Source organism: Polypterus senegalus, chromosome 17, assembly GCF_016835505.1.
Source record: "Polypterus senegalus isolate Bchr_013 chromosome 17, ASM1683550v1, whole genome shotgun sequence".
Taxonomy (NCBI): Eukaryota; Metazoa; Chordata; class Cladistia; order Polypteriformes; family Polypteridae; genus Polypterus; species Polypterus senegalus.
Window position 1 is genome coordinate 98,836,095 of NC_053170.1, and position 24,751 is coordinate 98,860,845.

Here is a 24,751-nt window from a genome sequence, read left to right on the forward strand (position 1 = left end):
GATGTATCTCTGTCTGTGTCTCTCTCTCTCATACATATACACACATATATATATAAATATAAATATATATAGTCAGATATACACAAACAAACACACACAGTGGGACTACGATAGAGAAACAAAGGAGAAAAACAAAACGACAATCTGATCAAAGCATCAGTGCGCATTTGTTAAAACCTTTTACTGTACCGTAGGTTTGGTACTTTACAGAGCAGGCAGGCATTTAAAAACGTGGTGCCCACTGGATGTGTTTGGAAAAAAAAAACAAACCAAAAACACAAAAAATGCATTTAAATATATATATAATATATATTTATATATATAGAGATATATATATATTATATATACACATATATATAGATATATATATACACACATACATACACATATATATATATATAATCTATATAATATATGTATTACATATATACATATATATATATATATATATATATATATATATATATATATATATATATATATATATATATATATATAGAGAGAGAGAGAGAGAGAGAGAGATAGATAGATAGATAGATACACACACACATTCACACTTGTGTATACTTTATATCTTTTTATATACTTACAACATATATAAGTGTACACACACACTATACATATATATTACATATAGACATACACTATACATATATACACACATATATTGTATGTTTCGACATATGCACACTTTTATATGTAATATTATATACATATTACATACATTATATAAGTGTATATATATATATATATATACTGTATATGTACACACTATATACTAAACGTATATACTATATATAATATTTAAATACATTTTATAAACACTCACGCACACACTTTTACATATATAATGTGAACAACTATACACTTGTGTGTATTTAAAATAAATAAAAATATTCTTACTTTATCCAATGACTTTGTTCGGTTTCTTGTCTTCCAGTGTCACTATTCATACTCTTGTTTTTTGGTAAAATCTCATACGGTACCTCCGGACCCTGCCCCTTTATTACCCCCCATTGATCCATTAAAACCACAAAGTAAAACAGACATACTCACACAAGCACTCGTCAGGTGTTACGGTGACGCACGAGAATGTTTAAATCAGCACATCTATTGCACGTTGAAGACGACACACACTTTTTGCGCGAGTCCAAGAAAAAGCCTTGCGAAGCATCCGCACCCAAAACGTAATCCTCCTTTTAAAAGAAATACATACAAATGTCTAATATGATACACATGGAAGAGGTGGAAGCTTCCTAACAAAAGTTTGCATTTTTTTTTTTTCTTTTTCTGGTCGGCCGCTTTGAAAAGTCTCCCAATTCAAATTCCACAAGTGGTCGGGTGTGTTTTCTTCCCAAACATACGGTTTACAGTTCCAAGGACTCACTACTAGACTGCATTCACAGAAGACGAGGTGCCTTTTTTTCTGTTTGCTGAAACCAACAGTTTGAACACGTTGTGAGCAGTTAATAAAATGCACTTTGCATATGACTACAGTATACAGACATGATTGAAATGAACACCAATTATTATTGCACATGGTGTTTTAGGAGAGTGTTTTTCTTTTCTCTTCCACTTTGTTCTCCTTTATTTTCTCTCTTTTTTTATTTTTTTAAAGCAACACTGCAATGTGTGATGAAAAAAAAGAATCTTTACATCATGGATTCTCTCCTAATCTGGTTTTGTGTACTTCTTCCAAAAGTGTTGTCAATCAACATACATGGGTGAACTGGGAGAAGCTGGCATGTGATCCAGGATTTTGCACACATAGCTCGCCACATCCACGTGGCGCTCCTCATACATCAGAATGAAGGTGTGTTTCTGCAAGAGACATTAAAAACACAGACTTGTAACACTTCAGGGCAAACTCAACACAGTCCTTCATGACTGAAATAATGATCACAAAGTACTTTACTTTTAATTTATTGTTACATACTGCACTGCCTTTTATATTTACAAAGAACACATATAATAAAACATTGAACCCCATTTCTATTTCCTAAATTAGGTATTTGTTTCATTTGAACTACAACTTCTTTTGAGTCTTCACAACCTCAACAACGATCACCTAATTGTGGGGGTTTCATCCAGAAAACGTGGCAGTTAACGTCAACGATTCACCGAAGTGTTCCACCTCTACTAGAAAAGCAGCTTATTTTACGCAAAGGATCAAAAGAAGAAATGAAACCACAAGTCGAGCCGAAACGATCAAAAAGTCGAAAACCAAACAAAATGTGGCCTATCTTTAATCAAAGCTAAGATTGTAACCCCAAGAGTCATCATCAGGGAGCAAAACCAAAGAATTTTTAAAGCAGAAATCTAAGACAAGTACACACCAAGCAAACAGAGACTTGTGTACAAACTAATCTTGGAAAACCCAGAAACCGTACGGGCCAGGCTTTATACTGTCACGTCACTTATGTCACGCGTTGCGCTTCTCAAGCTGGTTCCCAAGATGGCAGTTAGAAAAGATGTGAAAAAACAGGAAAGTCTAAAAACTGATCCAAAAAAAAAATTATGAGAAGAGCAGAAAGGACTTTCGCAGGTTTCAAAATACGAATGAACAGTATGAAGAAAACGCTTGCATAAAATGTTATTAAAATCCTGAGCTATACGATGATGGAGGCCAATGATAAAGCGATCGTGTCCTCATTTTGTGTTTCATTTGTGTTGTATTTAAAATGCCTGCCTTTTCTTATATCCTTCTAACATAAAACAAAGAATCCAAAAAAATATTTTTGTGTTTCAATGCTTTGAAAAGTCTGTTAAAACGCTTGCTAGAAATCATTAAAGGCGGCAAGGAAAGTCATTTTTGAAAACTTTAAAAAAGATAAATCAGGCTCTTACCAGGAGCTCTCTGTACTTTGGCCTTTTCGATTCATCTTTTGTAAGGCTTGGAAGTAAAAATAAAAATAAAAAAACAGACCTTTATTTAATAACAAATAGTCATTCCCTTAAACACTTCTGTTATACACGAAACCAGCAAGCAGGTTTATTTTTAATATGAAAGAAAATATTTCATGCATTAAGTCACTGAGAATCAATGATGGCACCAAGAATTTTATTGAAATCGTCCGCATACTGACATTCACACTTACCACAAGTTGACAAAATTGATAAACATTGGAGAAAACTGTCTCTCTTCTGAATTGCTGAGCTGTGGCGGGTCACCTTTCACAACCTGTGTTAACTGGTCAAACACACTGTTCCATTTGGGGTATGGGAAGCGGCCTGTGGCGAGCTCATACTAAATCAAGAGGACAAGAAAACAAACCTTAGTGCAGCATACCTGTGCGTACGTGAGGCTCTAAAAGATGTCAAAAATAAACTTCAGCTTTTGAATATTGTAGTATTGACGTCAGAGTGCAACATCTAACACTGTCAAACCTACTTAACTCAATGCAGGATAGCCGATAGCTGGCACATAACCCGGCTAGAATGGGTGCAAGGCAGGAGCCATCCCTGGAGGGGGCACCTCAAGGCTCACCCAAATTCACCACAAACTAGCATGCTCGTCTTTGAGGTATGATAGGAGATTCTGGTTTACACTCTGTGCCTGGACACTGTTTGTGTGAGGTTGTTATGCTCACACAGCATCTGACATTGAGACTGGACCAGCCATCTAGAGTGTTTAGATCTTCTGGTCAGCTGTCTCTTGTTGTCCCTCGTACCAAGTGTAAAACTAAGGGGTCCGGACTTTTGCAGCTGCTGCTCCTCGCCTGTGGAACTCTTTACCTCATTACAGAAAGGAGTCGTCTACAATTGAACTGTTCAAAACGAGATTCAAGGCTCATTTCTATTCACTTGCATTCCGTCACCTTCAGTAATATTGATTGTTTCCTCATTGTGATTATGCAACATTACTTCTATTTATTATTTATTTATGTTCATTTAATTTTATTTCTACTTATGTTATTTATGTTAATTGTATGTTTTCTTTTATTCTATTATTGTAAAGGACTTTGGCCACAGCATTCCTATGTTGTTTTAAATGGGCTATATAAATAAATTTGACATTGACATTAAATTTTATTTGTCTCCAAGAGGGAAATTGGGCTTTTTACAGAAGCGTATTAAATGAATAAATAAATAAATAAATAAATAAATATACATACACCAGAATCACTAAAAACAAAACAAAAGAACATTTCTGACTTGGCCGTCCCAGTCACACACTATACAGACATATTGCTCCAGTTGTGGTTCTTGATGCACTTCTGCTGAATAACTCGTTGGCTAAAAGTCTTCTAAGAAAAAAGAACCTGCTCTGCACTTTCTTATACAGATCCTCTGTGTCATGAGACCAGTCCAACCTGTCGTTGATGTGGACCCTCAAGTACTTATAAGTGCACCCCCTCTACATCCACTCCCTGAACAGTGACCAGGTATAGAGGCTCTTTGGTGCGGTGAAAGTCATTAAATGGTTCCTTGGTTTTGCTGATGTTGAGTTGCCAACAGTTCTTTTGGCACCAAGAAACAAAATTTCCCCACCTGACTCTTCTCCTATGTCTCATCCCCCCTTTTTGACATCCCCCATAAGTGTAGAAATCACCTGAGAATTTCTGCAAGTGAAATGACCTGGTGTTATACATACAGTCTGAGGTGTACAGACTAAAGAGAAATGGAGACAGGACTGTTCCTTTTGTTGCTCCACTGTTGCTAACATGCATATCAGAGATAGCGGTCTATCCAACAGGAAGCCTGTCACACCATCCTCCTGCATTTCTCTGCGCTTACCCCTTTACAGGGATGGCTAGATGGTACTGAAGGCACTGGAGAAGCTGAAAAACATTACCTTCACAGTGCTGCCAGCTTTATCCAGGTGAGAAAAAGGCCTTGTGGAGCAGACAGAAAATGGCGTCCGCCACTCCTCTGTGCTATGCACCTAAAATCTGGAATAGCCTGCCAATAGGAATTCGCCAGGCTGATACAGTAGAGCACTTTAAAACACTGCTGAAAACACATTACTTTAACATGGCCTTCTCATAACTTCACTTTAACTTAATCCTGATACTCTGTATGTTCAATTCATCATAACAACTATTCATGGTGGCTCTAAAATCCGTACTGACCCCAACTCTCTCTTCTGTTTCTTTTTCCTGCGCCACCTCCACCTACTTAAAGCTTCATGATGCTCCAGAAATGATGGATGGATTAAAAGGCAGAAGTCTACGTGACCATCATCATCATCATCAAGTCCTTCCGTGAGAACCCTAAATCCAAAGTGGACTGTTTCATTTACGTTAGGTAGAATGCCCAGAGGGGACTGGGCAGTCTAACGGTCTGGAATCCCGACAGATTTTATTTTTTTCTCCAGCCGTCTGGAGTTTTTTGTTTTTTCTGTCCACCCTGGCCATTGGACCTTACTCTTATTCGATGTTAATTAAAGTGGACTTATTTTATTTTCTTACTGTGTCTTTTATTTTTCTATTCTTCATTATGTAAAGCACTTTGAGCTACTTTTTGTATGAAAATGTGCTATAGAAATAAATGTTGTTGTTGATAGGCAAACTTCAGTGGGTCCAGGTGGTCTACCACAAGACAGTTGCATGGGTTTTCCTCCCACAACTCTTAAGATATGCATGTTAGCTTAAAGGCCAATTCCAAATTGAACCCAGCGTGCATTGTGAGTGGGCCCTGTGATGAACTGGAATCACATCCATGGGCTGCTTTCTGTTTTGTTGCCTGTTCTGGCAGAATATATAGGGGCTCAAGCCACCTTGTGACTAAGAAGTAGATTAACTGGTCTAAAGTAAATTATGTTAGAACAAAGGGAGGAAAAAGCCACACTGGGGAAAAGCGTTGGTCAAATACACTTTATTCTCCGATTATATTATTGGAGATGAAAGGACAACGGTCAGATGTGTGGTCTTCTACCCATAGTAAGATCTGATATCCTGACTGGGTTTGACTATCCAAGACAATCTAAAAGTGGATTAAGTCGGATCAACAAATGGATTGATGGCAACGTATTTTTATATAAGAACACTAGTTAGCAGCTGTGGAGCCAGTTACTTTAATCCATATTTATCCACTATTAATGCTGTGCTCCTCCTTAAAGTCCTTAAGGACCATTCACTTAATAGTGGAATAGTGCTAAAACACTGAATAAAACTTACCAGTGTGATTCCCAAACTCCACACATCTGATCGAACATCATATCCTTGTCTGGAAGCACTTGGGTCTATCCTTTCCGGCTATAAAATGAAAATAAATTATATGTATTAGACATGGCTCAGATGATGCAAGTAAACAGTTAAATATGTATTGTTCCTAGAAAACTTAAAAGTTCATAATTGAAACTGAAATAAAATGCCACTTTGAGTCTATCAAAAATATAATTAAGACAATGTGGCAAAAGAAAACAAAAGATTTGATATCCTGACATCTTGGGCAGGATAGCAGAACACCATGCTCAGCAAACTTGGACAGAGTGATACACTGTACAGACAAAACGCTCAGCTTGAATTGAATCCTAAAATTGTATTTTACAACATTGTGTTAATCTCGGGTCTAAACTCAGTGCTACTTTTATATCTGAAGTCTGAAAACTGAAAAAGCTGGAAATTTAAAAATACTGTGTGTGTGTATTATAATATATAATTACATATACATATATATACACACACACACACACACACACACACACACACACACACATACATATATACATATATATACACACACACACACTAGCTGTACCCCGTGGCTGCGTTCACATAGTAATGAAACAGGATAAACTTTACAAATCAGTAGATGTTGGCACTATAAATGATTGTGTTCAGCTCTGATGGGAGAGCGTGGGGGGAGAAGCACATGGCCGTGATATCTCTGGCAATCAGCAGCTACCCTCTAAAACTCATGGAGCTCTGATCTCTCTCTCTCTCTCAAAAATGTCAAATGTTACTCCTTAACAATCTGTAGATGATAATGTCTGTTGTACAAACAGATATCGTTAGCTAAGCAGAGGCAAGGTGCACTCCAACACGTGGCGAGACATGGACCAAATTGAACAGATGCTGGTGAGTGAATGACTAAGGCCCCGTCCCACCCCCACTCTCGGCCCACAGCAACTCTCTTGGATTTGCATAAATACATCGGTGCCGCACATGAACTCTGGTACTGTACTTAGTGCGAAAATCAAATGGAAAGTTCAAGCAAGTTATAGAAAACAACTAGATCTAAATCCGTTAAGTAATTCTCTCGTGAAAAGTGGACAGACATACAGACAGAACGTGCTTGGACCACAAAACTTTTAAAACCGTTTCTTAGCAAGCACCTATGGGCCAAGGGTAACCTACATTCCAAATTTCAAGTTCCAAGCCCTCATGGTTCAGAAGATTTTGTGATGAGTGAGTCAGTTGTTTTTGGCTTATATACACACACCAGTAACTGCACTGAATACACTTGACTTATAGTCTTCATCCTCTTTCTCTGTACGTTTAGCATTTGTTTGCTCAGAGGTTGAGGCGCTTGCTGCTTCCTGAGCAGCTCTTCTTCTCTCCACTCTAGCGGCCCGCTTCTTCTCTTCTTTTGTCAGCATCTTTTCGCGTTAAAACTGATTAAATCAGTGTTTGTGTTGCAATTACTTAGTACGTTTTCCATAATTTTTCACTTAAGCTGGCACTTGTGTCTTCAATCTGCCTCAAGAGTGATTTAAGATATGAAGAGGTAGGGGAAGTGATGGTGAAGGTGGTAGGAATGACAACGGCCCCTATACGCATGCACTGCATGGCCGCTGCCAAGAGTTCGTTCTACAATACAATAAAATAAAAATAAAAAGAGGAATAACCTTGGAGGTCAATCATCACTCCGAAAGTGGCTAGTAGAGTATATGCGTACCAAAGTTCAGGTCAATAAGTCAAACAGCTTGCGAACTACACGTGATTTAAAATCCTGGACAGACAAACAAACAGCCACGGTAGCGTGCACATCACTTTTCCACAGTTTGTTATGTTACAGCCTTATTCCAAAGTGGATTAAATTCATTTTTTTCCTCAGAATTCTACACACGACACCCCATGATGACAACGTGAAAAAGTTTACTTGAGGTTTTTGCTAATTTATTCAAAATAAAAAAACTGAGAAATCCCATGTCCATAAGTATTCACAGCCTTTGCTCAATACTTTGTCGATGCACCTTTGGCAGCAATTCCAGCCTCAAGTCTTTTTGAATATGATGCCACAAGCTTGGCACACTTATCCTTGGCCAGTTTCGCCCATTCCTCTTTGCAGAACCTCTCAAGCTCCATCAGGCTGGATGGGAAGCGTTGGTGCACAGCCATTTTAAGATCTCTCCAGAGATGTTCAATCAGATTCAAGTCTGGGCTACTCAAGGACATTCACAGAGTTGTCCTGAAGCCACTCCTTTGATATCTTGGCTGTGTGCTTAGGGTCGTTGTCCTGCTGAAAGATGAACCGTCGCCCCAGTGTGAGGTCAAGAGCGCTCTGGAGCAGGTTTTCATCCAGGATGTCTCTGTACATTGCTGCAGTCATCTTTCCCTTTATCCTGACTAGTCTCCCAGTTCCTGATGCTGCCACCACCATGCTTCACTGTAGGGATGGTATTGGCCTGGTGATGAGCGGTGCCTGGTTTCCTCCAAATGTGGCGCCTGGCATTCACACCAAAGAGTTCAATCTTTGTCTCATCAGACCAGAGAATTTTGTTTTCATGGTCTGAGAGTCCTTCAGGTGCCTTTGGCAAACTCCAGGTGGGCTGCCATGTGCCTTTTACTAAGGAGTGGCTTCCGTCTGGCCACTCTACCATACAGGCCTGATTGGTGGATTGCTGCAGAGATGGTTGTCCTTCTGGAAGGTTCTCCTCTCTCCACAGAGGACCTCTGGAGCTCTGACAGAGTGACCATCAGGTTCTTGGTCACCTCCCTGACTAAGGCCCTTCTCCCCCGATCGCTCAGTTTAGATGGCCGGCCAGCTCTAGGAAGAGTCCTGATGGTTTTGAACTTCTTCCACTTACAGATGATGGAGGCCACAGTGCTCACTGGGACCTTCAAAGCAGCAGAAATTTCTCTGTAACCTTCCCCAGATTTGTGCCTCGAGACAATCCTGTCTCGGAGGTCTACAGACAATTCCTTTGACTTCATGCTTGGTTTGTGCTCTGACATGAACTGTCAACTGTGGGACCTTCTATAGACAGGTGTGTGCCTTTCCAAATCAGGTCACATCAACTGAATTGACCACAGGTGGACTCCAATTAAACATCTCAAGGATGATCAGAGGAAACAGGAGGCACCTGAGCTCAATTTGGAGCTTCATGGCAAAGGCTGTGAATACTTATGGACATGTGCTTTCTCAGTTTTTTTATTTTTAAAAAATTTGCAAAAACCTCAAGTAAACTTTTTTCATGTTGTTATTATGGAGTGTTGTGTGTAGAATTCTGAGGAAAAAAAACGAGTTTAATCCATTTTGGAATAAGGCTGTAAGATAACAAAAAGTGGAGAAAGTGATGCGCTGTGAATACTGTATATAGATATTGAGTTATATGATTCTCATACAAATTGGATGGAGGTAACATGAAAAAAGTAAGATTAAACTTGAAACAAAAAAATATACATCCTGTATTTAACAATGGGTCACTAAAAACTAGAACGCATTTTGACAAATGGACAGATTTTTAATTGGCCAGAAAAGGAAAAAGAAAGCATTCCCAGAGACATTATCAATCAGCAGTATAAAGAAACATACACAATTTATCTTATGTGATGCTCTTCTACAGTGAAGATAAACCCACATGTGCTTTATAGGAACAGAGCTATGCTACATACACTGGTATCTACTGTATGTGTTTTATAACTGGAGCCCAAAAAGGTTAAGAAACTTGCTAAAGGTGACAGTGGCGAGGACTGACTTGGCAACCTTTTGACTCACAGTCTACCTTCCTAAACAGCAAACCACACTGTCTGAAATGTAAAACAACGTTCACTTTTAAAATAATGAGATAAAAAACACGTGTACCTTTCACTTGACTTCACAACTGCAGTGAAGAATACTTTCAATTGTCTTTCTAAAAACACAGACATTACTCCTTTTCACACATACAAATTAAAAAAAAAAAAAGTGAATATTCCAGGTACAGACTCAGATTCACTTAAGACTGTCACAGACTGCACCGCATGAATTCTGACATTAAAGCTGCACATCAGCTCCACAGAACAGCAACCGTATAACAGCAGATACACGGAGGAGCAGCAATGGTCCTGTTCTCTGTTCATTCCTTGAATGTATTTTCATTTTTACACATTTGAATTATGAAGGCCCTCTTCACACCAGGATATTAAGAAGCATTTTTGGTGAACTAATCACAATCACATAGCACTTGACTGCATTAAGAAACAAACATAAATGCAAGTTTGATCAGACCACTCAGACCACAGTTAGAGATGAGAGAAATGGACCACAAGCACATTTACACACAAGTCTGTCTGCACATAAGTAGAGCGCTAGTCTGACAGAATACGGCAGTGGACAAAACAGATCACAAACTGATCAAAACTTGGCTTCAGTTTAGGAGGTTCAAACGAGTGCTGGGCGGTATGACCACAATTCTATATCACGGTATTTTTCAAAATGATCCCGGTTTCACGGTATTCAATGGTATTTTTTTCCCCATGCATGAGTAGATGTTAACCACGTTTTCCACTGCCATTACTAAGAATAACCTATTCCACTGTGATGAGAATTGTACACTGTACAAAAAAACATTTTAATGTGCACACAAGTATTAGCACAGGTTTGCATGCACCCAGAAAGTGACAGTTTTCAAGGGGGTGGCACTAATGAAGGGAAGGAATCGCACTGCATGACAGTTGCAGTTAAAATATAGAACCTTTTTATTGAACAAATTTTGGAAACAACTTAAAGTATAATTTTGACAACATATTTTCAACCATCCAAAGAGGCATTTAGACTTAGTAAAATATCCAGAGGTGCTTGTCCAAAGTTGCATTGCACTGAACAGGTCTCAGAAAAGGAATAAATAGTAAATATTTTTTGTAAACCAACTCCACTTTCTGTTAATGTTAACAATCTCCATCCACTGACATGTTACCTATATGGATTGTAATGGCGTAGGTTCTCTCGATCCACCGCTTTCTTTTTTTTTGTTGTAGGCAGTACCTCCAGCAAACGCGTCTACAAGTGACGTGTGACTTGAGTGTCCTCTGGCTTTTTCCGTTTTACCTGAGGATGTGGAGGGTGCCAGTCTTAGTTCCATACATTCATGGTACACCAAAACATGTTTGCGGCTAAGGTGGTGCAGCAATTTGCCTCCGGCGACAACATTTGCAGTAAATAGTTGTTTGGTCCACATCAGACCTTTTAAAACCAAAGTGTCTCCAGACAACAGAAACGGCTCCTTTTTTCGGCAAAAGTTCTTCTGTGCCATCATGTTCAACTTTATCGTCTGCTACAGCTTCAGTTTCTGAATGTTCTCTGTCCATTTTCACTGCTCAATACCTCCACTAACGCATGTACTCCATTGCATGCGTGTTTAGCAGTGTAGCAGTGAAAAAGGTCCTCCCTTAAACAGTTTCCCACTGCGCCACGTTCTGAACGTTGTTTAGGCTATTTAAACCGGTGCTGCGGTATAAGAAAAATCCATATCATAACAAAAATAAGAAACAGTTTCCAGTATGAACCGGTAAACCTCCCTGCACTAGTTCAAACTGGTTAAATGTTTGCATTCAGTTCAGTTTATGGCTCAAAAAAAACAAGCAAATGATGTTTCGGTCAAAACTTTAAATTGCATCTATATACAAAAAACACTACAACGATAGCAAATGAAAATGTATGGCCACTTATGTGTGTATGGTTAGCAAAATAAATAAATACGGAGAAATAATACAAAAGGAAAAATATATGCCAATGGACATTACCCATAAAGCATATGGTGTTTATAGTCTTGTTTAGCTAATTGCTTTCTTCTTAATGTGAACAAACTCCATAAGAATACAATCGCCAATTCAAACAAAATCATCCACATTAAAAAGTTTTAAGATTGCATCAGTTACTAAGCATCTTCAAGGGAAATTCCCAAACTGCCATGTGTGTCTCTAGCAGAGTGATTTCATCTCTTGGAATAAAGTCCAGCAATCAGCTCTGAATGTGGCCCAGCATGACTCATATAGCATGTTAGAGAAGGAGGCTTATGCAAAGTCCTTACTAAAGAAGATTTACAAATTTATGAATGGATAACCCAAAACTTTCTGTTCACTTCTGCATGACTTGATCCATGTTGGAAATACTGACAGGCCAAATGTACCCTTTTGTCCCCAGAGCGACTAAAATTAAAGTGTGCAGATTTCACAGATAATACTGTCACTTGTGCCTAGTTTTCAAGTTTCCTAAAATTCTGAAAAAGTCAAAGCCTTCTACCATTTTTAAACAGAAATTACTAGATAGCGGTGTGATGGATGGCATAGTACTCAACTTAACTTAAGGCAGAGTGGGGTTCATCATGGGCCAGCAAAAGAGAGACAAATGTCCGAGAGTGCTGGCAGCAGCAGAGGCTAATGAAAGGTCCACAGACAAGAATGGGGAATAAGAGGACTGATCAGGGGGCAGTTGTTTCCCACAAGTCAGTTAAGTGGCAGCACAAGGTCATGGAGTGTAAAGGGTGGGTCAATTCTATCTTTGAAGTAAGCCAGTCCCGTCCTTTAATGGCTGCAGATGGCTCAAAATGCAGTGGTCTCAATGACCACAAGACGACGCATTGGCTTTGGTGACCTAGAGGATCCATCTCAGTCCCATAAAGTAATTTAAGGATTAGATCAACACATTCAGAATCTAAAATGGAGCAGTTAATCAGGCACAAATCTATCCCTAAAATCTCACATTAACTGGCTGTGACTATGTTCAGATTTAACGTAAAATGACGTTGCAATTAATGAATCTAATGCATCGAAAACTAAGACACAATCACATCAATCTGGGCCTGAAATCTCAACGATTATCCATGGTATTCAGCAAAATCAGTCAATTGAAAATTATATTTTTTTATATAACCTATATAATGTGAATAGCCTTAGAACCCTGCTTATACACATGCCCATGCCCTCACATAATAATTCTCATTTCCAATTAAATATCTACAGGCCAGCGTTTGTAAGCTGCCATCTCTTTTGACCACTACTGGACATTTTTAAAGAGCTTGTGGCAGGATTGCTTTGCCAAACTCTGAGAAAGTGAACAGATATATTTATTATTATTCCACCTCAGGCTAAACAGTGGCAATGGGCAGCAATGTTGATTGAAGTTGAAGAAGGGGTGTCATTCTCACTTCAGCAAAACACAAAGCTTTGCGTTTCAACAAGCACCCTAAGTACAGTAAATCATGCATGCAAGTGACTGTAAGCATACAAAATAGAAGTTTTCCACAATCCCAAACCCCAGGTTAAGATCCATTACTACAAGTTACAGAGTCTATAGTTCTGTTAGTTTGGCCTTTTAAACAAAATGAACTAGTACCGGGAAGTGTGAGCGAGCCGTTTAGTCTTTTCATATAAAAAAAAAGATATCAAAACCACTCGTAGACACAGACCTCTAAATTAAACATTTTGTGAATTTGGTATGATCGTACTGTAGTGTTTCAACAATAAACAAAGATGACTTTTAATTACTTCTTCAGATAAGAGAAATGTTGACAGGTTGTGTGGTTACTCTGAAGGGTCCCATAGGAGTGACAGTAGGAATGAATATGGACTCAGACATTGCTGCCACCTACCATGAACTCCTTACTGCCAGGATTGGCTCCTGGTCTCTGTCACCTGCTTCTAGACATAAAATGTTTTAGAAAACACACAGACAGATTACTATACATTTCTAATGGTGTAATATGAATTTCAAGGTCAGTATGAGCCACTGCATGTCAAAATGACCTGGGAGGTACGAAAGACATTTCCTGCAGCAAGAACAGCGTGACTTTGTTTTGTTTGGAGATCAAGTTCTGAAAGATATCATAGCCGATTTGGGTTGGCAATGCTTTTCCTGGCTATCTGAAAGAAATACCCAAACATCCATTATCCAACCCGCTATATCCTAACTACAGGGTCACGGGGGGTCTGCTAGAGCCAATCCCAGCCAAAACAGGCAGGAAACAAACCCCCGGGCAGGGCACCAGCCCACCGCAGGGCACACACACACACCAAGCACAAACTAGGGACAATTTAGGATCGCCTATGCACCTACAGTGCATCCGGAAAGTATTCACAGCACATCACTTTTTCCACATTTTGTTATGTTACAGCCTTATTCCAAAATTAATTACATTCATTTTTTTCCCTCAGAATTCTATGCACAACACCCCATAATGACAACGTGTAAAAAGTTTACTTGAGGTTTTTGCAAATTTATTAAAAATAAAAACTGAGAAATCCCATGTCCATAAGTATTCACAGCCTTTGCTCAATACTTTGTCGATGCACCTTTGGCAGCAATTCCAGCCTCAAGTCTTTTTGAATGTGATGCCACAAGCTTGGCACACCTATCCTTGGCCAGTTTCGCCCATTCCTCTTGGCAGCACCTCTCAAGCTCCATCAGGTTGAATGGGAAGCGTCGGTGCACAGCCATTTTAAGATCTCTCCACAGATGTTCAATCGGATTCAAGTCTGGGCCACTCAAGGACATTCACAGAGTTGTCCTGAAGCCACTCCTTTGATATCTTGGCTGTGTACTTAGGGTGGTTGTCCTGCTGAAAGATGAACCGTCGCCCCAGTCTGAGGTCAAGAGCGCTCTGGAGCAGGTTTTCATCCAGGATGTCTCTGTCCATTGCTGCAGTCATCTTTCCCTTTATCTTGACTAGTCTCCCAGTTCCTGCCCCACAGCATGATGCTGCCACCACCATGCTTCACTGTAGGGATGGTATTGGCCTGGTGATGAGAGGTGCCTGGTTTCCTCCAAACGTGACGCCTGGCATTCACACCAAAGAGTTCATTCTTTGTCTCATCAGACCTGAGAATTTTGTTTCTCATGCTCTGAGAGTCCTTCAGGTGCCTTTTGGCAAACTCCAGGCTGGCTGCCATGTGCCTTTTACTAAGGAGTGGCTTCCGTCTGGCCACTCTACCATACAGGCCTGATTGGTGGATTGCTGCAGAGATGGTTGTCCTTCTGGAAGGTTCTCCTCTCTCCACAGAGGACCTCTGGAGCTCTGACAGAGTGACCATCAGGTTCTTGGTCACCTCCCTGACTAAGGCCCTTCTCCCCCGATCGCTCAGTTTAGATGGCCGGCCAGCTCTAGGAAGAGTCCTGATGGTTTTGAACTTCTTCCACTTACAGATGATGAAGGCCACTGTGCTCATTGGGACCTTCAAAGCAGCAGAATGTTTTCTGTAACCTTCCCCAGATTTGAGCCTCGAGACAATTCCTTTGACTTCATGCTTGGTTTGTGCTCTGACATAAACTGTCGACTGTGGGACCTTCTATAGGCAGGTGGGTGCCTTTCCAAATCATGTCCAATAAACTGAATTTACCGCAGGTGGACTCCAATTAAACATCTCAAGGATGATCAGAGGAAACAGGAGGCACCTGAGCTCAATTTGGAGTGAGCTTCATGGCAAAGGCTGTGAATACTTATGTACATGTGCTTTCTCAGTTATTTTATTTTTAATAAATTTGCAAAAATCTCAAGTAAACTTTTTTCATGTTGTTATTATGGGGTGTTGTGTGTAGAATTCTGAGGAAAAAAAATGAGTTTAATCCATTTTGGAATAAGGCTGTAAGATAACAAAAAGTGGAAAAAGTGATGCGCTGTGAATACTTTCCGGATGCGCTGTAACCTTTGGACTGTGGGAGGAACCTGGAGCACCCGGAGGAAACCCACACAAACACAGGGAGAACATGCAAACTCCATGCAGGGAGGACCCGGGAAGCTAACCACTGCGACACTGTGCTGCCTTGAAAGAAATATTCATGAACAAAAAAGACTGCAGAAACATTTACCTAAAGCAACCTGCAGAATCATTTTAAGCCTGAAACCAGGTTTAATTTAGGGCATATAAATGTACCATTGCTCTTCGACGAAAAGCTTTCAAAGTATAAAACGTAAAAGCAGTATAACGTATGTAGTGTAGTTAAGTGACTTCCTTTGCAAATGTGAAAATGCTGACAAGGCCTGCTCAACGGCAGCAGCTGAAGCTCACCACTCTGCTCTTCTGAATGCTACAAACCAGCAGCCTGAGCAATAATTCATGAAATGCCTCTGCTCTTACCGAAATCTTTTTAGTGAAAGGGATGCCAATGATGTCACCGGAATACTCCAGTGATTCCAGCTGAGAAACTACCCTGCTTACTCATTCATAAGCTTGGAAAAAAGTCGGTGATGTCATCTCAGCGTGGGACCTGGAGCGGCTAATCTTAGCTCATTACATCAGCTCGAGCTGGAAGACTTGCACTCTTAACTTAGGTCATGTCTACACTCGCTAAATCTAAAGTCCTTTCTGGAATGGAAATAAAGAAAATTTTCAGCAACTCGACCACAAGCCTCTGTCAGACTACTTTCTTCAAGGTCTGTGGTAAAGTGACATTTGCACAATAAAAGTGAGAGGAAGTTTAACTACTTAACCAGAAAAACAATTCCCAGTTTCCCCAGTTTAATCAAATATCTTTTCTTACTGCAGTGCCTATAAAATGTATTCACCCTCCTGGATAATTTCATGTTTTATTGTTTTACAGGAGTGATCTAATGTGGGTTTTATTAACAGCAATCATCAAAAAATAAAACTATCAAAAGTCAAAGTAAAAACACATTGATCTCAACTTGTTACAATTATTGAAGACAAAATAATACATTGCCTCCATTTTCCACCTGTTTACTATCACTGTTTTTAGAAGGCTACATAATTAGTGAAACGTGGATTTAATTACAGTCTGATGCTGTTGTGATTGTATTTGCTCTGTCAAACACTGTGCCAAGAAAGGGGCTGCAGAAAGCAAAACTCGCTGCTGTGCTTGTATCGCCTTCCAAAGTGCAGTACCCGAACTAATTTACAAGAGCAGGACAAAACAATTCTAGTTTGAATGCTATCTGTATGTATTGCTTATAGATTTAATTTTAAGGTGTGTAAAAATAAATAAAAACCTTCACAGGAAAAGATAACATTAAGAAATGATAGCCGTTGTTTCTATGAAAGGATCAATTTGTAAAGAATACATAAATTCTACAATGCAACAAAAATCTGTTTAGTGCCATTGTCTCACAGCTCTTGTGCTTTGTCCCAATTCTGGTGGTGTGTTGTTTGCAGGTGCCTGTACAATACACATGTCTGTGTGGATCTGGTCAAAGCATTCTGGTTTCCTCGCACAACCCAAAAAAAGTGTATTATTAGGGTTTATTATTAATTCTAAATTGGCCGGGGGTGAGTGCCATTTCATCCAGGATTGTGTCCTGTCTGGTACTGATACAAAAAAAAAAAAAACACAGGAAGTGAATGGAAGGAAATGAACCGAAAAACTTCAATAGTGTAGGGGAAGCATGATCATCATGTTGAAGAAACTACCATAATAAAGAACTGTGATACTAATGTCAGCAAGGTTACAAAATAAATGAAACGGAGATAAAATAGGCTCTAGAGAAGTGGCTCTTTAAGAGTTTAAGGTCAAGTACCAGTTTGCCAAAGTCAAGGATGTGAAAGACCACCTACACAAACAGCCACTCATTGTACATTTTGCACCAGAGTCAACACATTTACTTTATTGTGTATATTTACGGGGCTAAAACATACCACTTTTTCTGGATAAAAGACTGCAAGATGGAAGAAAAAAAAAATCAAAAGAAAGAGTGAGTGAGTGTGAGAGAGAGAGAGAAATTGCTGGAGCTGAATGCTCTATAGATGGGCACCAAATAAAGGGGACTTGGACTTGGGGTGCAGCAGGAAGGAGTGGAAATAGAAGGAAGAAATTGTTTTGTCCATTAGAAAGTAAGATCACTTGTGGCCCTAACAACATGGAAGTTCATTTAGGAGGTCAAAGACAGGACGCAGAAGATTGAAGAGGAGCACATCTGCTATACAGGAGTAGATAAACGTTTATACATAAAAATGTAAGAATCCATCCCTCTCTGAGCAGAGGACCGTCACCTTGCAGACCACTTGATTTATTACTGATTTACAGTGCGGCCTCCAAACTCTATCCTGAGTGCCACTGTGCATTTGGGTTTTTAACTCCAACCAAATTATTGGGCTGAAATGGGACTCCTGAGTTTGACTGAAAATAGTAAGTTTAGTTTTTTTCTACATTTAACAAGTCAATAAAGACACTTCCCACCCTGAGTTTGTGTCATGTTACTGGGGAATTAAGTACAATTCAATGTTTTATTCACAACAAATTCAGTTAGTTTTCCTAAGTTTTACATTCTTGCTTCTTTCACTGTCAATTATTAAAAAAGCCATCTGATAATGAATAAACTAAATGGCAGTAGCCATCTCTCTTTAGGGACAAGTCACTAATATTACCAAATGCTTATTTTTAAACGTGTACTTAGTTGTAAATGAAAGCATTTACAAATATCCAAGGAATGTAAATATCTAAAAGTAAATTAATCTTCAGGGAGAAGGAATGTCATTGCACTAGCCACTATTTGTTTTCTTCATTATTATAACAATACTGAAGACAAATTGTACTTCGATCTTAATGGCAAGCTGGCATACTGTATTTATTTAGTATGACCTTTAGCAACTCAAATACCTGAAATTCCCAAGCCAAAACACAAACATTCCATAAAAAAAAAAAAAACGGAATCAAAATATAGTTGACCTTAACTCCCCTATGAATGTCTAGACAGACTCATTAAATGTCTACTTCTAATAAACTCCAACAGATGATACAGATGAATACTGTTAAATGAGAAGTACGCATAACGTGTACATCATAATCAGACAACTTTAAAGTTAAAGTTTTTTTTTTTTTTATATAAACTTGCACCAAAAAGAGATTATACCATAAAAAACAGTTTTCAAAACTATTTCTGCCTCTTCAGTCCCATACTTAGCACAGAGGCTGAACGTTAAAAGCATTTTCCAATCTATTTCGGATGAGTAGCAGTAAGCCCAAAGTAACATTAAAGTGATTTACATTCCAATGCTATGAGCTCAGTGCTCTGGGAGCAACCACGCTGCTTCATTCTGGAAGGCACATGAATGAGATGCTCTTACAAATGATGGAAAATGTCCTTCATTTAAACTGCTCGTCAGACTTGATGTGTCAAGCAGGGCACACACAAGGGCATAGAACATCCTCCACATCCATACTGGGATTACAAAACAATTCAAGACCAAAGCAGAAAGAGCAAAAAGTAACACAAACCTATACCCAGAATAATAGAAACCCTTTTCCAAATTCTGAGATAATCAAGGACTGATTGACAGCCACATTTAGACTATAAATTTGGATTCAGCTTAGATTCTTCTGATAGGTAGCAAATGTTGATTCTTAAAAAGCAGTACCAATTCAAAGCAGCCTGAACGTTTAGCTTTCAATCCATCTTAGATGGTAAACTAAATGCTTTACTGAACTAAGCCTCAAGTTGTCACAATCTCCCTGTGCAAAAACAAACCTGTTCATAAATAAATAAATAAAATCACTCTTATAATTGCTCTTTGGTAGCACTTAAACAAATCAAGACTTACAAAGGAAACTGTGTGGTGGTTTAAAACATCTATAATAAATATATTATGAATTGTTAAAACATTTTTCTGTTCAATATGCCTTATGAAGCATAAAACTCAGAAATCACGCTGCATGTCCCTTCTCGTCAAACCCAACTGCATGCACCTTCGTTAAAGGCAGCCTCTGCTCTAATTCACAGCACAGATCCTAGTGCCAGTGCCATTTCCAATTGTGTTCCACATGAAAAATAATCTTCCACAATGCCATTACACATACCGCCATGTAAGGTCTGCACCCTGCATCTCTGGTTTTAGCGATAGAATCCACAAGCTGGCCACTTATTCCAAAGTCGCAAAGCTTAATGTTGCCATTCCTGTCCAGAAGAATATTGGAAGGCTTTATGTCTGAAAAAGAGACCATAAAATGTATTACTTAGCATATAAAAAAAGTCTTACACTGAAATATTTCAAAAACTTGGAATTATATTGGTCATCTAAAATAAAGCAGGGTGCTTCACTGTCGTTTTAAGACTTGCATCACCTTTACAACCACAAGCAGCAAAATAGGAATTGTGCAAACAATTTTTATTCCAGCCTTTTGAAATGTATTAATCTGCTTTCTTATAAAATCTGTATGCTACATAAAGAAAGTTCATATACAGTACCAACTGCATCAAGCCTTTAATTACTTCTGAGCATCTTTGTGCAAAACTGGAAAGTGTAGATTTGACTTGTTTTTGTGTAATAAAACATTTATATAGATGTTGGAATTGACTTTTGTGCTTTATTGCATGCAGTAGGTCCTCTTTTATTAGCACTACAGGGGCCGTTATCTTTAACTTTTCAAATGTAATTTAATTTTTCCATAATATTCACGTACAGTATGTCCTTCAAATGCTAGAAAAGAAAACATTTTTAAAATGCACTCATTGCTTTGAACTGCATTCCCCCATTGTCACTAAAAGTAAGTGCTAAGTAAAATGACGTCTGACTAGGATATTATGTTTGCATTCCAATGCTCGGTCCACTAAATGAAGCACTTCTCACAAAATGTACATTGATGTACAAGGATGTTCGTTGATTTTTTCAGTTTAAAAACTTGTTCAATCGGTATGAGTGCAGAGGTTTTACGCCAGAGTTTTTCCTGTGATGGACGGTGGCCTGGATTGTTTACTGCCTTGTGACCAGTACTAGCAATGACACTCCCCGACTCCTTGGACATTACAAAATGAAATCAATATGGTGCCTTTTCAGAACAACTGCATATAAACATGTGATCTGCCCAAAAAAGTAACTGAATATTCTGCAATAAATAGTAGATAAAGAAAAACCATAAAACAGTCTCCACTTTGAGTATTGTAGCTTGTGAGCCTTAGTGTCTAACCCATGTGACAGGATGAGGGTAGGTCTGTAGTGGTGTCCTCAAACAATCACTTTAAAATGCAACTTAGTCAGTACTAGATAATTAGAAAATAAAACTTGTATACAAAATCTAGGCTGTGCATTTTTGGGACATGTGCAATAAAAGGAACCTAAACCTATAGTTATTTCAATTTCTGTAAAAACGGGATTAATGAGCCCTTTTGTAATAAAGTTTTAATCAGTGTGCAACAAGGAGGGTCCCAAGCCATAGGTGCCAGCTTCATTTTGGACTTCACACTTGCATTTAGTTTTCCTTGGTTAACAATAAAAAAAAAAAAATGTGCTTGCACTTCCCGAACCCGTCATGACTGCAATTCACGAGGAGTACAGTTTCTAACTTTACTTCCATTTGACATCCATTTGAAATTGTGCACAAATTTCATTTTTAGCTGTGGCTGAAAGAGGTATTAAAAGACTGAGGGGGGCTTGAGTTGGGAATGTCCAAATTAGTCTCTGGCAATCTGCACAGTCATGGCTGATCTTTATATTGTACTGAAAGTGAAATAGCTGGACCGATCCACAGATTAAATGTTTCATTTATTATTTTTATTTCCTTAACATCTGTCATTGGTACAATGTACAAAGCTGAACATCCTCTCTCTCGCTCTCTGACACACCAACAACTGCATATATTCTGCAAAAGTGTGTCAAGAAAACGCTACTGGGGCTCCTTTAAACCAAAAGCAATATGCCTGTAAAATGCCTCAGTGGCAGTCAGAACTTTTCTTTCTTTATAGGCATTCCAGAGCGTGTTCAGACCAAAGTCTGTGTGCATATTTATGTATTTATTTACCTACTTATCTCTTTCTGTATTAATTTATTTAAACAGCTTCTGTAAAAAGCAGATAGGTTTATTTTTCCCTAGGGAGCAATTTATCTACCTACTAAGCAGCAGCTGACATTTTTGCTTAAAGTCCTCAACAAGCTGCTTAATATACAGTATATCGCAGAAGGCAAACTTTCCATTCTGCCTAGATTGTGTTCATTTTATCATGTGCTTATTCTTACCTATTTTCATACAAACTTTTTATTTTACTTGCTTTCTAAGAGTGCATGTTTTTGAAAGAAAAAAAATACTTACCTCTGTGAATTATTTTCAAGTTTTCTTTTAAGTGGTTAAGTGCTTTCACAGTCTGAAAAAATGAAGAAAAAAAAACAACAGATTAAAGCAAATGAAAATTACTCTAACACAATAAAAGAAGTCATTGCTCAGATACTTACAGCTAATGTTATTTTGCCTAAAATTTCCTCTGGAATCACATCATCTAATACACCATATACATATTTGTAAAATTTGTCAAACGAGGTAGACATGAGCTCCATGCAGATCCAACAGTCACCCTGAAAGACAAGTAAGACAAAAGATAAAACGTTAATAGATAGATACTTTAATATTAATCACAAGGGGAAATTCACATACTCCAGCAGCAGCATACCGATAAAGAACAATATTAAAGAGTGATAACAATGAAAGTATAACAGACTGACAATAATTTTGTATAATATTAACATTTAAAATAAATGGAATTGAAGAGTTGCATAGTGTGGGCGAGGAATGAACTCCTCAGTCTGTCAGTGGAGCAGGACGGTGACAGCAGTCTGTTGCTGATGCTGCTCCTCTGTCTGGAGATGGTCCTGTTCAGTGGATTTTCCATTATTGACATGAGCCTGCTCAGTGCCCATTGTTCTGCCACGGATGTCAAACTGTCCAGCTCCGTGTCTACAATAGAGCCTGCCTTCTTCACCAGTTTGTCCAGGCGTGAGGCATCCCTCTCTTTTATGCTGCCTCGCCAGCACACCACCGCGTAGAAGAGGGCGCTTGCCACAACCGTCTGATAGAACATCTACAGCATCTTATTGCAGATGTTGAAGGACGCCAGCCTTCTAAGGAAGTATAGTCGGCTCTGTCCTTTCTTACACAGAGCATCAGTATTGGCAGTCCAGTCCAATTTATCATCCAGCTGTACTCCCAGGTATTTATAGGTCTGCACCCTCTGCGCAGTCACCTCTGATGATCACGGGTTCAATAAGAGACCTGGGCCTCCTAAAATCCACCACCAGCTCCTTGGTTTTGCTGGTGTTCAGTTGTAGGTGGTTTGAGTCGCACCATTTAACAAAGTCCTTGATTAGTTTCCTATACTCCTCCTCCTCCTGCCCACTCCTGATGCAGCCCATGATAACAGTGTTGTATGCAAACTTTTGCACGTGGCAGGACTCCGAGTTGTACTGGAAGTCCAATGTACACTATATAGGCTGAACAGGACCGGAGAAAGTACAGTCCCCTGCGGCGCTCCTGTGTTGCTGACCACAATGTCAGACCGGCAGTTCCCGAGACGCACTTAGTTTTGATTTATTTATACTAACATCTTCCCAGCCAACACCATTTAGAAATCCAATGGATTGAATGATCAGTACTATGATGAAGACCAGGCAGCACAGTGGGGTCAGTAGTTGCCACTGCAGACTTACAAGTCCAGAGTCCTTGGTCGAATCCTGGCCCAATCACTGTTATATAGACTCCGCATGTTCTCTCTGTTTATGTGAGTTTTTCCTCAGAGTCCTCTGCTTTTATAGCCACATCTCTAAGGAATACTTCTTAGATTAACAGAAGAATGTAATTTAATTGTAGGAGAGTACATGACATGTCCAAGACTGATTATGAACATGTTGTCAAAGTAGCTGTAGGAGTCTCCATCTGGTATTGGAAAATGCCAAGCTTTCTGTTTTTTTTTTTTGCAGAACTCATCATATATCAGAAACTGTATTGTGCCTTAAAAAGATAGATGCTATAATAGTACTATATAAACCAAAAAAAAGTGAATGACTTTCAATGACTTGGTAAGATGCAAAATAAGAGTTGTAATTGTTCTCACCTCCCTAAAGAGAGCTCCGTAAAACTGCACAATATAGGGACAATCACTACTTCTCATCACTACGTCTAAATCCATCAACAGCTGCTTCTGCTCCTTCTCATCCACAGTTGATCGAATTCTCTATTAAAAACAAAGGAAAGCAAACACAAATCGTCAGAAATGTAATTTAAGAAACAAACAGCTGCTCAGTTTTTCAAATACATGCATGCTTTGAAGTAGCCGTCTGACAACTTAGCAGAATATGCTTGATGGAAAAAGAAACAGTGCCGTGACTGAAATGTTCTTACCGTAAAACGTAACATATTAAATACTAATTATTCCTCATTTAATTTTTTCACCTTGCAAAATACAAACAAACAAATTGCTAAGAAAAATGCTATAAAAACAAGTAAAACTTTTACCGTGTGCCCAAGATATCAATGAATGAAAGAAAAAGTCACAAAATGACCCCTCACCACTGTAATCACTATGAGGACTAAGTACACCTTACATGCAACGGATTTACTTTCTACGTATCCATGAAATAACCAAATATTTTGTTTAACAGTTTGCAAACAGAATGTGCTGTGATGACCCACTATTAAGATAACAGTTCTTGCATTTTTCTAATTTATAAAGAATGGTTTATTTATTGGGTTGCCTTGGTAAAATTCAGGCATTATGACATCTGATCTGCAGAATTTAAACAACATATTTAAACAACTTTAAACTTCAGGACCAAAGTTAAATAAAGGTAAAAAAGATTGGGCCATGCCTCCTCTTTGTTATAGATCACTGATCAGACTTCATCATCTCAAAGGATGCACTCCCAGATTCTGTGTATGATAAACACCAAATAAAGTT

General features: G+C 38.7%; 1 protein-coding gene across 7 annotated transcripts in view; it reads right to left on the reverse strand.

The window, feature by feature from the left end:
- Window positions 1–973: 973 nt before the first annotated feature.
- LOC120517075 (dual specificity mitogen-activated protein kinase kinase 4) overlaps window positions 974–24,751 on the reverse strand; it is a 59,645-nt gene continuing 35,867 nt past the window's right edge. For all 7 annotated transcript variants that reach the window (XM_039739158.1, XM_039739156.1, XM_039739157.1 and 4 more), the window contains 8 exons: window positions 23,909–24,028; window positions 22,257–22,376; window positions 22,117–22,168; window positions 19,891–20,018; window positions 6,120–6,197; window positions 3,099–3,247; window positions 2,848–2,893; window positions 974–1,821 (listed from right to left, as the gene is read on the reverse strand). In XM_039739158.1, the coding sequence (XP_039595092.1) occupies window positions 1,708–1,821; window positions 2,848–2,893; window positions 3,099–3,247; window positions 6,120–6,197; window positions 19,891–20,018; window positions 22,117–22,168; window positions 22,257–22,376; window positions 23,909–24,028 (807 nt within the window). In that variant the 3' untranslated portion in view covers window positions 974–1,707. The remainder of the gene's footprint in view (window positions 1,822–2,847; window positions 2,894–3,098; window positions 3,248–6,119; window positions 6,198–19,890; window positions 20,019–22,116; window positions 22,169–22,256; window positions 22,377–23,908; window positions 24,029–24,751) is intronic.